Genomic DNA, 12,667 nt, shown 5'->3' with positions numbered 1-12,667 from the left:
CCATGCAGAAGAAGGAATAGATACAAAGTTAACTAAGTTTAATAAAATGAAATAACATTGCCTGCAAATGGTGATAAAACCACACGCTTTTTTCTTTTTTTTTTTTTTAAATCAACATAGTCTGAAGCTGGCAAATACTTCTTACAACTACAGATGTATTTTTTTTTATAAAAACACTAACTTCGGGTAACGAAGTCTAAATACTAGAGAGTTTAAGGCAGGGAAAGAAAAAAAAAAAAAAAAGGATTCCTGATTATTGAAGGTCTCAACATCAATTAAAGCTGTCTGAAGCCACCATGCCCATCCAAAGAAACAAAAACCAGTATAATTCACGTTAACAATTAAAAATGGCTGCATAATCAACTTTTTTAGGGCCAAGTCTATGAGGATTTGTGACCGATGGCCCTCACATGAAACACGACTGGTTAGCCACACTACGGCTAGTGCAAGTATTAAAAATTCATTAGGAACATAACACAGTATAAGAAGTGACAAACAAATCACATAATGCCACGCCTTAAAGAGTACCTGTCGCACACAGACCAGAAACAGCCATATTGTGTGTCACACTAAGTCAGCCAATCAAAAATCGGTCATCTGCCTTGTGATGAATCTATAGGCTATAATCTCATGGATTACTACATCCATCCACAAAACAGCTGCCCCCTGCAAAGGCGACAAGGATTCTTTTCTTTAAAAAAATACATCCTAAATACAAAAATGGAGGACAATGCTAGTGGAGCAGACATCCTGATGTAAATGACAATGATTCATACATTCACCAGTTCACAATCCATTCTTCTGATCAGTGCTTGAAGGTTCACACAGACATTACATGACTCTTGCACTGCATGTGATTGGTTAATGCGCTGCGCTACTGAATAACAATAGCCTGTGATATTGAAATGACACAAGATAAAAAGATGTTTCCATGATGAGATAGCAGAAATGTTACTTCACAAGAAAAAAAAAATCACCCAGCTTGTTCATCTCAGAGGCCAGGTAGGGCACAAAATGAATGTAAACAGATCACTGTTTTGTAAAATCAGGAATTAAAGTCTTGTGTTTCAGTATATCAAATGAACGTTCTCAGTTGGCAAATGCGGGATCTTCAGTGTTTTTCTTTTTTTCTTTTTTTTTTTCCGTTGCTGCTCCACGTTCTTGATCTTGTGTGTGAACCTAGAGTTCCTTGTTTTCTTCCACCTGTCTTCAGGGAGGTCACGTTGACAGTAGTTGCTTTAAAAATGCAGAATTCTCTTTATAAAATTCTGTACAAGTTCACAAATTATTGCATAAACAGCATCACCTTCAAGAGCGTCTGAACAGGTGTTCCAGTGATGAAAGGCCATCACGTTTCTCTTCTGGCTTTTTTCTTCTTTTTCACTTGCTTAGGGGATTCCCAGTTCTCTTCAGACTTTGCTGAAAACACACATTTTAGTTTCATTAGAAACAATTTATTTTGAAACTTTGCTGTCTCTTTTACATGAAGTCATGAAAACACTTTCAAAATCAGAGAGAAACAAGCTGTGTTAAATGAAGCATCTCAAGGGATAGGGACTGCACTGAATACTAACCAAACGCGGGCAGCTAGGATTTAGTAATTTGTGAGACATTGAATATATTTTTATATTATATACACTGCTCACAAAAATTAAAGGAACACTTCAAAAACACGTCAGATCTCAATGGGGGAAAATATCATGCTGGATATCTATACTGATATGGACTGGGTGATGTGTTAGGAATGAAAGGATGCCACATCGTTTGATGGAAATTAAAATGATCAACCTACAGAGGGCTGAATTCAAAGACACCCCGAAAATCAAAGTGAAAAAATGATGCAGCCGGCTACTCCATTTTGCTGAAATTTTTTTGCAGCAACTCAAAATGGTACTCAGTTTGTATGGCCCCCATGTGCTTGTATGCATGCTTGACAATGTCGGGGCACACGCCTAATGAGACAGATGTTGCCCTGGGGTATTTCCTCCCAGATCTGGACCAGGGCTTTACTGAGCTACTGAGCAGAGTGAGATGCAACCTGGCAGTGTTGGATGAACCGAAACATAATGTCCCAGAGGAGCTCTATTGGATTTAGGTCAGGCGAGCGTGGGGGCCATTCAATGGTATCAATTCCTTTATCCTTCAGGAACTGGCGGCATATTCTCATCACACGAGGCCGGGCATTGTCGTGCACCAGGAGGAACCAAGGGCCCACTGCACCAGCGTAGGGTCTGGCAACGGGTCCAAGGATTTCATCCTGATAATTGCAGTCAGGGTGCCATTGTCTAGCCTGTAGGGGTCTGTGCCCCTCCATGGGTATGCCTCCCCAGACCATCACTAGCCCACCACCAAACCAGTCATGCTCAACGATGTTACAGACAGCATAACGTTCTCCACGGCTTCTCCAGACCCTTTCACATCTGTCACATGTGCTCAGGGTGAACCTGCTCTCATCTGTGAAAAGCACAGGGTGCCAGTGGTGGACCTGCCAATTCTGGTGTTCAATGGCAAATGCCAATGCCTACATTGCCGGGCAGTGAGCACAGGGCCCACTAGAGAATGTTGGGCCCTCAGGCCACCCTCATGAAGTCTGTTTCTGATGTTTGGTCAGAGACAATCACACCAGTGGCCTGCTGGAGGTCATTTTGTAGGGCTCTGACAGTGCTCATCCTGTTACTCCTGGCACAAATGTCCTGCTGATGGGTTAAGGACCTTCTACAGCCCTGTCCAGCTCTCCTAGAGTAACTGTCCGTCTCCTGAAATCTCCTCCATGCTCTTGAGACTGTGCTGGGAGACACTGGCAATGGCACATCTTGATGGGCCATCCTGGAGGAGTTGGACTGCCTGTGCAACCGCTATAGGGTCCAGGTATCACCTCATGCTATCAGTAGTGACACTGACCCTATCCAAATGCAAAACTAGTGAAAAACAGTAAAAAAAAAAAAAAACACACGAGTAGGGAAAAAAAGGTCAGTGGTCTCAACCTGTAAAACCATTCCTGTTTTGGAGGTTGTCTCATTGTTTCTCATCTAATGCACCTGTTAATTTCATTAACATCAAAGCAGCTGAAACTGATTAACAACCCCTTCTGCTACCTAACTGACCAGTTCAAAAATCCCAGGAGTGTTTAACTTGATGCTATACCCTGATTAAAAAGCGTTCCTTTAAATTTGAGCAAGGTGTGTGTGTGTGTAAATATATATATATATATATATATATATATATATATATATATATATATATATATATATATATATATATATATATATATATATATATATACATACACATACACATACACACACATACACACACAAACACACACAAACACACACAAACAACTATGTTGCAATTTATCCCCAAAAACACTCCCTACAAAAGATGATGAACAATACAGTTAGGTCGAGGAAAAAAAAAAAAAAAAAAAAAAAAGCGTCCATCTAGTTTCACCAATAAAGGGGGGAGGGGGGGGAGACAAAAAAAACAATCCCATGTACACAATCCTATACCAAACACTAGATACAGAGTAGGCTGTGATTGGCCGGAGCCGCAATGACGTCACTCCCGCGCATGCGTGCAAGAGTGATTTTCCGGCAAGCTCCCGGCAAGGAAAACTGAAGGTCCCCCCGGACCTTTAGAGCGCATGCGCCGCTCTCGTGAGCGGCTGCATGCACTGCAAATATCTCCTAAACCGTGCTGGTTTAGGAGATATTAATTGTACTTACAGGTAAGCCTTATTATAGGCTTACCTGTAGTTAAGTGTCAAAAAGCGGAATACTACCGCTTTAAACATGAGGGTGGGAAAAACATCAGAAAAAAAATCCCAGGGCTAACCATAGCCAATCAGGTAACAGAGCTCTACCATAAACAACTGGATCTCACCTGAAAACAACACAATACACCCTCAAAGAGGCCCAGGTTCTCTAAACAGCAGCCTGCAAAACCTTGCGGCCAAAAGAAGCATCTGCAGATGCCAACACATCCACTATATAAAAACTTTGTAAGAGTGTGCACCGACGATAAAGGTGGCAGCATTGCAAACCTGCATCACTGACGCATAATGGAAAGCCACGGAGGCACTAGGCGCCCTAATAGAGGGCGCCTTGACAAGGAAAGGAGGAACCTAACCCTTGATGGAATAGGCCTGAACCACCGTCTAAGTCTGATCCATCTGGAAATGGTTTCAGAGGAAGCTAACAACCCTTTGTGAGGTCCGTCCGTGAGCACAATAGAAAGTCTGACTTCCTAAAAGACTCCGTAGCTGCCAGGTACACCCTAATTGCCCAGACCACATCTAAGGCATGCAAGGCATTTTCCTTTGGATGTTTAGGCCTGGGACACAGGGAAGGCAACACAATGTCTTCAGTCAAATGAAAGTCAAAGTCAGAGACCAGCTTAGGAACGAATGACGGACAAGGGGGAGGTGGGGGACACTTGGGAAGTACAACCTTAGCCTTGTGAATCACCATAAGGTGAACAACAGGATAACGCCTACAGTTCAGACACCCTGTGCGCAGAGGTTAAAGCCACCAACTAAAAAAGGCCAACTTCTGGGACAGCGAAAGCAGGAAAAGCTCCTGAATATATTCAAAGGGAGGCTTCTGTAGAGCTGAAAGCACCAAATTAAAATCCCAGCGCGGCAACGGAGCCTGCACTGGAGGAACCAAATGTCGGACACCCTGAAGAAAAGTACGCACCAGGGGGGGGTGTGGCCAAACACGATACCTGGCCCTTGATGGTACTCAAGGACAATTGCTGTTGAACCCCCCGTTGAAAGAAGGTTAAAATCCGATCCACCGAAAAGGAGCGAGGATGAACCAAAGACTCACGCCAACACAATGTATGTCTTCCACGTACAAAGTAGATTTCCTAGCTTTCAACAGCGAAGGGGTTCACCAACTCAGACAAACCTCTATGCTTCAGCACCTGGCGTTAACAACAGCCAAGCCATCAAAGCCAGCAATTGAAAAACGCAGGATAGCAGATTGGTCCATGGGACAGCAGATGCTCCCTGAGAGGAAGTCCCCAAGGAGTATCAGAAACCAGCTGTACCAGATCGGCGAACCAAGACCGGCGAGGCCAGTCTGGAGCCACTAGAACGTCCGGAATCCTTTCTGCCTCAATACTGCACAGGATTCATGGCAGGAGTTCGAGAGGTCTGGAACGAGTCAGCAGCCCACCTTAGAATGCTGGCTACTTACTGAGCTGCCAGGACACTTTTGCCTCCTTGGTGATTAAAAGAACAAGGCCGTGGCCTTGTCCGAATGAATCCGTACCTGACACCCCTGAAGACGAATTGTCCAATGAGCCAGACAAGTCTGATCGCTCAGAGTTCCAGTACATCGGCAGTATTGAGTCCAGACCCCCTGAGCACATCTGTGCTGAGGACGCCTCCCCACCCGACAGGCTGGCACCCGTGGCGACAACAATCCAGTAGAGGGGAGAAGGATTTTCCCTGTCGAAGCCCCAAAGAACAAAGCCACCTCTGGAGCTCGCGGATACTTGTCCCATTTCACCAGAAACTCTTTTGCAGAGATCTTGTGTGGAACTGTGCAAACAGACCGCCTCAAAAAGGTGGACACCATCAGGCCCAGCACCCCCATGTAAGCCCTGAGGGATGACTGTCTACTGAACAACAGAAGCTGAATGGCCTCCTGCAATATCTGGAGTTCTTCCAGAGGAAGAAACACTCTGGCTGAGGCAGAGTCCAGAGTCAGAGCCAGATAGTCCAGTTTGAGGACAGAACCAAAGCAGACTTCTGAAGGTTCAGAATCCAACCGAACTCCCTCAGAATTCGCAGAGTAATCTCCATTTGTCCATCAGAGCAGTCGGAGACTCCGCTCGCAGAAGATGATCGCTCAAGTACCACAGTACTACGATCTCCCGCTGACTCAAACAATGCCAGCACCGGGGCCAACGCTGTTGTGAAGATCCGAGGAGCAGAGGAGAGTCCAAAGGTCAATGCCAGAAACGGATACTGCTCCTCGTCCGTGGCAAAACAGGGTAAGCACTGGCGACCGGCACATATAAGAATGTGCGGGTAGGCGTCCTTGATGTTGATCGAAGCGAGAAGAAAACCCCCTGATGTAAGGACGCCACTACCGTGCGAATGGACTTCATGTGGAACTTCTGTACCCGCACAAAGCAGTTTAGCGCCATGAGGAACAGATCACCACTTAAACAAGTCTTGCACTACCCCAAAGAGATACTGTAAGCGATCTGGGGACAAGTGCAGGTTGGAAGGCAAGAACCTTTTGGGAGGATAGACTGAACACGATCTTGTTGCCTGACGAATACCTTTTCGTCCTCGTCCTGTACCAGGGAGATCCACGGATCCGGAAACCAGCGAAGATGTCCCCCCACCCCAGATACGGAGGGCGCCCCATCATGCAGAGGCAGCCATGTCCGCAGGTCTGGAAGAGCCTGCTCGTGGCTTGCCAGACCAGGTCCTCTTGGAACCTCCAGTGGAGGTCCTGAAGGGCTATGATCCCATGACTCGTGCCCCCTGTGATACCCTTAACAATGTCATCCAAGGAATCTACAAACAGGCGATCCCCTACAAGGGGGGAAATCCGATAAGGCCTTCTTAGAAGTCTGGTCTGCAATACGCCGAAGGACCACTGCTGATACAGACAGCCTAGAACTCAAAGGAGCTGCATCCAAAGAAGCATCACAGATAAACTGTAGCCCCTGGAGCAACTGATCCGCCAGCTCCACAAGACAGGGGGAAGCGATTTACTCTCCAGGTCCCAGGGTAAAAGTTTAGCCCACTCAGTCAGAGTTTGGGACACCAGGGCAATAGTAAACACCGGCCTAAGGTCCATACCAGCCACAGCGAACATATGGTGTGCCAGAACCTTCGCCCTCCTATCAGCTGGATGTGTAAAGGCTGGGGACTCCTCAACCAGAATGAAGGTAGCTTTATTCAACCTGGAAACCAATGAGTCCGCTACAAGTGGGACCGTCTGCCTTTTAAGCAGATAATCCTAATAAGGATACCGCAAGGAAAAAAGGCTTAGGAACCACTGTGTTTTGGACAACCCCCCACAGTAAAAAGGGTCAGATCCCCCACACAATGATGGCAAGGCTGTCGTGGAGGCCCAACCACAAGTGCACAGATCCCAGTCCAGCAGGTGCCCAAAGGAAGAGTGGGGACTTTAGCCAAGTCAGACTTCCTGATGACGCATTTACTGCGAAATGCATTGTGGTCTAAGCTTTACCCAGAAATCGTAAACCAACTACGTCATTTCCTATGAGGCGGTGGAATGCAAGCCGACCGCTGCCACGCTACAAGAATATGAATGCATCATACATACTAAGGGGGGGTAGAACTGGGGGAATCCATAGCGGAGAAGAATCTCTTGAGAGGAGGAGATTAAGGGGGGATATGATCAACATGTATAAATACATAAAGGGTCCATATAGTGAACTTGGGGTTGAGTTATTAAATTTAAGGTTCAACACAGAGGACAAGGGGGCACTCTAAGTCTAGAGGAAAACAGATTTCGTCTCCAAATACGGGAAGGTTTCTTCACCGTAAGAGATGTGAAAATGTGGAATAGGCTCCCTCCAGAGGTGGTTCTGGCTAGCTCACTAGATTGTTTTTAAAGGGCCTGGATTCTTTCCTAGGTGTACATAATATAAATGGGTACTAATATTTTTAGGTAAAGTTGATCCAGGGAATATTCGATTGCCTCTCGGGGGGATCAGGAAGGAATTTTTTTCCCCAGCTGTAGCAAATTGGATCATGCTTTGCTGGGGTTTTTCGCCTTCCTCTGGATCAACTGAAGGTATAGGAGTGTGTATATGGGATTGTATGGTTGGGTTTTCTGTTTTTTATTGGTTGAGCCAGAGGGACTTGTGTCTTTTTACAACCTAACTATGTTACACTGGTATGAGATGCTGAGCCTCCATGACTGAACTAAATTAAATCCAATAAATAAAAAAAGGAGAGGGTCAGAGAAGGTCATGCTGGTGAAGAAAGGGTCATATGATGCAGAGGGTCTACCAGACAGGAAATGAGGTGGGTCCTGACATGCTGAAGCTTCTAATGTACACGGTGAAACTCAGTGTGCAGTGACCCGAGAGTAAGGCTAAGAGTTCATGGAAGGCTGGAGTTCAGCTTTAGATTACTTTAAAACTATAACACTACCTTGTATAGTGAAACCCAAACTGATGTTCAATCAACATTACCTATCCACAGCAATATTACCTTGTGATGGTGGGGGCACGATGTTCTGCTTGGCAGCAGCAATGATAACCTCTTGTGGCTGCTGCACTAGAGATGGGCTCTTCTCAGAAATGTTATGCACGGTAGATATTGAAGACTCAGTCAAGACTGTATGCACATGCTTCTCCTTCAAAGTCTGTGTACAGAATATAAGAGACCCGCTGTTAGACCTAATAAAAATCTGCAGGAAGAAGTTTAAACAAAACTACAATTTTCTAAAACATCTTTCTCCCATTGAATGTAACCAATCCAATTTGTAGTTCAGATCTGTACATCTGAAAGATGCAGAGAAAACAAGCAGATTGTCAACATACATTAAGTCCATAGATGTCTATGAGTGAAGGTGGTTTGCAGGGTAAACCATGTTAACCACAGAACATTTTGCCCTTTGCTGAAATCAAACTGTTATCTGCAAGGAACTTAGATACTCACGTTGCCTGTTGCTGCCCATCCAATCTCTGCAGTAGAGAAATTGCTGGCTGAAGAATCTCCAGATTCTGATAATTATGCAAGTGCTGGACACCCAGTTCCTCGCTGCTCTCTGTGGTTTCATCTGCTGTCGCCTAGAAGGACGAACCGCAGAGCACAGGAAGGGACCAGGAATCTAACACTCCCATGTTAGTAGCAGGAAAAATGTCCAGGTTCTTCTTCTTTGCATGGAACAGTTTGTTTGCATTTGCTTTTTTTTTTTTTGTTTATCCCTGTCCTCCCTAAAGCTAATTGGGGTACTCATGTAATGACATGTATGGCTGACTACAGTTGTGCTTTAACTTCCAGCAGGAGAGAAAACAACCCTACATATGCAGATTGAAGGCTACCAATAATTATATTAGAGAGATAATCTTAAAAATGGATCTCTTAAATCTCATCTTTGCCATAATATCTTGTCCCAGCATGCCATGTATGTCTAATAAATTATAAATCCCTAAATACTGATGTGAAATGGCAGACGGCTCCCTGCTAATCAGCTGAACACCCATGTAAGGTAATAAAATCTGAGGTTGATGTGGCCCCCTTGGCCTCTTAACACAATGCAACCAGAAAGCAACTCAGAGCCAACAGTGGCTCCCACTCATAAGAAAGGAAATTCCTTTAACCATATCAAAGCCTTCACTAATTATGAATTTACCTCTTTCAGTTCATTACTTTTTCCAATGATTGATGGGATAATTACAGAAGGTGGAGAAGGGGCAGAATCCTCTTTATAATCATCCAAGGCTTCCCTTGTGCCTTCTGTTTCCTGAAAGATTAAAGTGTAATGAGTTCAGCAAGCCCTGTTAAGACTGGCAAACACAGAAGGCCGGTTGTCATGGAAACCACCTCAGCCCACCAGCATGCACAGAATGTAATGGAAGAAAGTATTGAAATACCAAATTTTGGAATAACCCTAAGGACCCCTTCACACATACGGACCACCGTTCGTCCGTTTTTCATCCATCCGTTGGATGAAAAAAAAAAAAACGGACATCAATGCATTCCTAAAGAAAAATGGATGTAAATGGAGGATCATTCATTTACATCAGTTCATCAGCTTCCTTCAACATCCATTTTTTTTTGAACAGATGGAAGCCCTATTTTTCATCCGATTAAAAAAAATAAAAAATGGATCGGACGAAAAAAAAAAATAAAGAACAGGTGAAAAAGACAAAAAGGGGAACGAAAAATGGATATGAAACTGATGTTGACTGAAAAAAACTGAGGACAAAAAAATGTGGCTGAACTGATGAAAGGTCAGTATGTGTGAAAGGGGCCCAAGAGATACATGAACTGTAAAATCCTACCAAAAAGGTCCTACATTTATTACATGCATGTCTTTTGCACATGGCACATTCTGCCAGTGCCCATGTGCCAGCATGCCACACTGTCACTGATTCCTGTGTAAATTATGATCTACACTAAATATCAAACTTCCCTACACTCCCTACACTAAATATCAAACTTAAAGCTCATTCAAAACTACCCTGGCAGTGAGGGCTTCCCCACACTACCAAGGTTAAAATGCTCAATCTTGTCTAGGGTACCATTAAAAAACACATTTTACTTACCTTATCCCTTGTTCCCCTGGTAGCCACCACTCGGCTCTTACCTCTAATGCTATGGGTTGTTGGCAGGCTCTCGGCGTCCTTACTTACATTGCAAGGCTGCTGCAATGAGCTTCACTGCATGTGAAGTTTGTATTTTTCTTTAGCGCTTAGCTTTAACATACGCTAGCAAGATACATGGCTCCTCTAACAACTGGCAAAGGAAATTAACTAAAGTCACCAAATGGTTAACTCAAAACTGAGATTTCAGTTTTAGGTAGATTGTGGAGAGTTAACCCCTTTCTGTAGACTACCGTTTCCACTAAAGAATTCTCCATGCAGAGGAAACATTAATAAACGTCACTTCTTTGACAGGTACCAGCCAAAGCTGTGCCGGGCTGCTACCTCTCATAATGGCTAAAAATTGGGTTGTGATCGGGTGAACATACGCGGTGCGCCTCCATCCCTATTTCCACAAACACAACAAAATTAATTGGTCCACGGAACTTTAAGGCTCCGTTCACATCTAGGCGTTTTGGGGCGTTTTTCTGCTCTAGGATCAGCTCTCAAAACGCCCAACAAGACAAATCCTATTCATTTCAATGGCCCCTGTTCACATCTGAGCGTTTTGACGCTGTATACAAAACGCCCAACGCTCAAAAAAGTACATGAGCTTCTTTTTGGGCAGATTACAGGCGTTTTCCATTGATCTCTATTCAATCTAAAAACGCCTGCACAAAAATCGCGGTAAAAATCGCGGTAAAAAACGCCGCAAAAATCGCGGTAAAACGCTACGCTCAGGTGTGAATGTAGCCTAAATGAGGCACATCACTTAATAAATACAGAAAACCATTTATCATTTTCCTTTTACTTCACAATTCTTTGCTACTTTGTGTTGATCACATAAAATTCCAAAAAAAATACAACCAAAAATGTAAAACATGACAAAATGTGGAAAATGTCAAGGGGTATGAATACTTTAAAGGCAATGTATCAATTCAAGAATCATTACAAAGAAAAAATATATCAAGTATACACAGAGAAAACCAATTAAAAATAAGGCTGATTTATTGTATTCCATCATACATCAGCATAAAATATTTTATATATATCATTTATATTACACACACATACACACTCCATGAAATGATACTCTAAAATGGCACAATCATTCTAGAAAAGTGCATCCAACATCTCAACAAATTTCATGAACTTCAGGTTCACTTCATCAGGAGTGGATGCTGCTGACAGGGTTATCTTGTCCGCAGATCCTCAGCTACTGGGCTCTCCATCATATAGATGTGTGTAGAGTGAAACTACAGTTCTGAACTTTTTTCAAAACAAAAACCGCACATAAATTTTGCCTTGCATGTATGAATGGATGAGGTGTACACAGCTTCACTATTTTACGAAGGTCAGAACTGTAGATTCACAGTAACATATTTATTCAGTAGAGTCCCGTGAGCAAATGAATTGTGTCTCATACTGGCTGTAAGCGGTAGCTCAGTCCCTGCTGACATATGGTCATGTTATCACTATGTTAGCTATGCCCCCTGGGGGAATTCCATTACAGCCTGAGCTCAGAGGAAGTGGGTGACACCTAGTGGCAGAAAGGAATTATTGTATTACATTGCCCTAGATTGAGAGTCCGTTGCTGTTCTGCTGTTACTAGGCTTTTAAAGTTTACCGGGAGTTCTACTTTAATTTCATTTGAAATTACCATTGCAGCCCTTCAAAAACCCTCAGAAAAAATGTAATACAGCAACTCTTTTTGTAACATGATCACAGATGGAGAAAATTGTGCATTTTACCATATTTTTTAAAATAAAACCTAAAGACTTAAAAAAACTAAAACAAAAAAAAAAACAAAACTAAAACAAACCCAAGAGATAGCTTTTTTACCCCTTTACTAATGTAAGCATTACTACTGCTTCAACATGGTCCTGTACATGTGACCAGCTAGGACACCAGCCATTTGAGGGCTTGAAATATTGGCAGCAGTTTATCGCCAGGCATACCTTGAATGTAGCATTACACAGAGCATGCCTTAGCAGGCAGAATGCAATAGAAAACTGCAGAAAACATTATATTTGATTAAAGATTCAATAACACTTATTGAACATTTCTAACTTGAGTTTTTTTTTTTCTAGGGAAATTGAAATGAGTTAAAATATTTAAAATTGGTGGGCATCGTTCTGCTTAAGCGGTTTATCTATTCCAGTTGCAGCTGGGACTTTTGCAGTAAATACCTGGGTAGGAGAGCCCGACTCATCTCCCTGCTTCTTCTTCTTTTTCTTCTTCTTCTTGGTTTTGCTGCTGGCAGAAGTTTGGGCAGTAGTTTCTTCCTTTTCTTTTTCATCATCAGAAACCTGAAACCGAAACAAGCTGCTAAATATGTCTGTGTATTAAAAAGGAA

The 12,667-nt window shown here is 43.3% G+C and overlaps 1 protein-coding gene across 1 annotated transcript in view; it reads right to left on the bottom strand.

Annotated features, from left to right (window-relative positions):
• Positions 1-1,117: 1,117 nt before the first annotated feature.
• MTDH (metadherin) overlaps positions 1,118-12,667 on the bottom strand; it is a 54,141-nt gene continuing 42,591 nt past the window's right edge. Inside the window, exons 9-12 of the mRNA XM_082258327.1 lie at positions 12,501-12,620; positions 9,360-9,470; positions 8,213-8,366; positions 1,118-1,419 (exon numbers count right to left, since the gene is read on the bottom strand). Coding sequence (XP_082114453.1) covers positions 1,349-1,419; positions 8,213-8,366; positions 9,360-9,470; positions 12,501-12,620 — 456 coding nt within the window. The 3' untranslated portion in view covers positions 1,118-1,348. The remainder of the gene's footprint in view (positions 1,420-8,212; positions 8,367-9,359; positions 9,471-12,500; positions 12,621-12,667) is intronic.

The sequence above is a fragment of the Pelophylax lessonae genome (genome assembly GCF_965119305.1).
Source record: "Pelophylax lessonae genome assembly, chromosome: 5".
Taxonomy (NCBI): Eukaryota; Metazoa; Chordata; class Amphibia; order Anura; family Ranidae; genus Pelophylax; species Pelophylax lessonae.
Note: the sequence above shows the minus strand (reverse complement) of the source record. Positions and strands in the feature narration are given on the sequence as shown.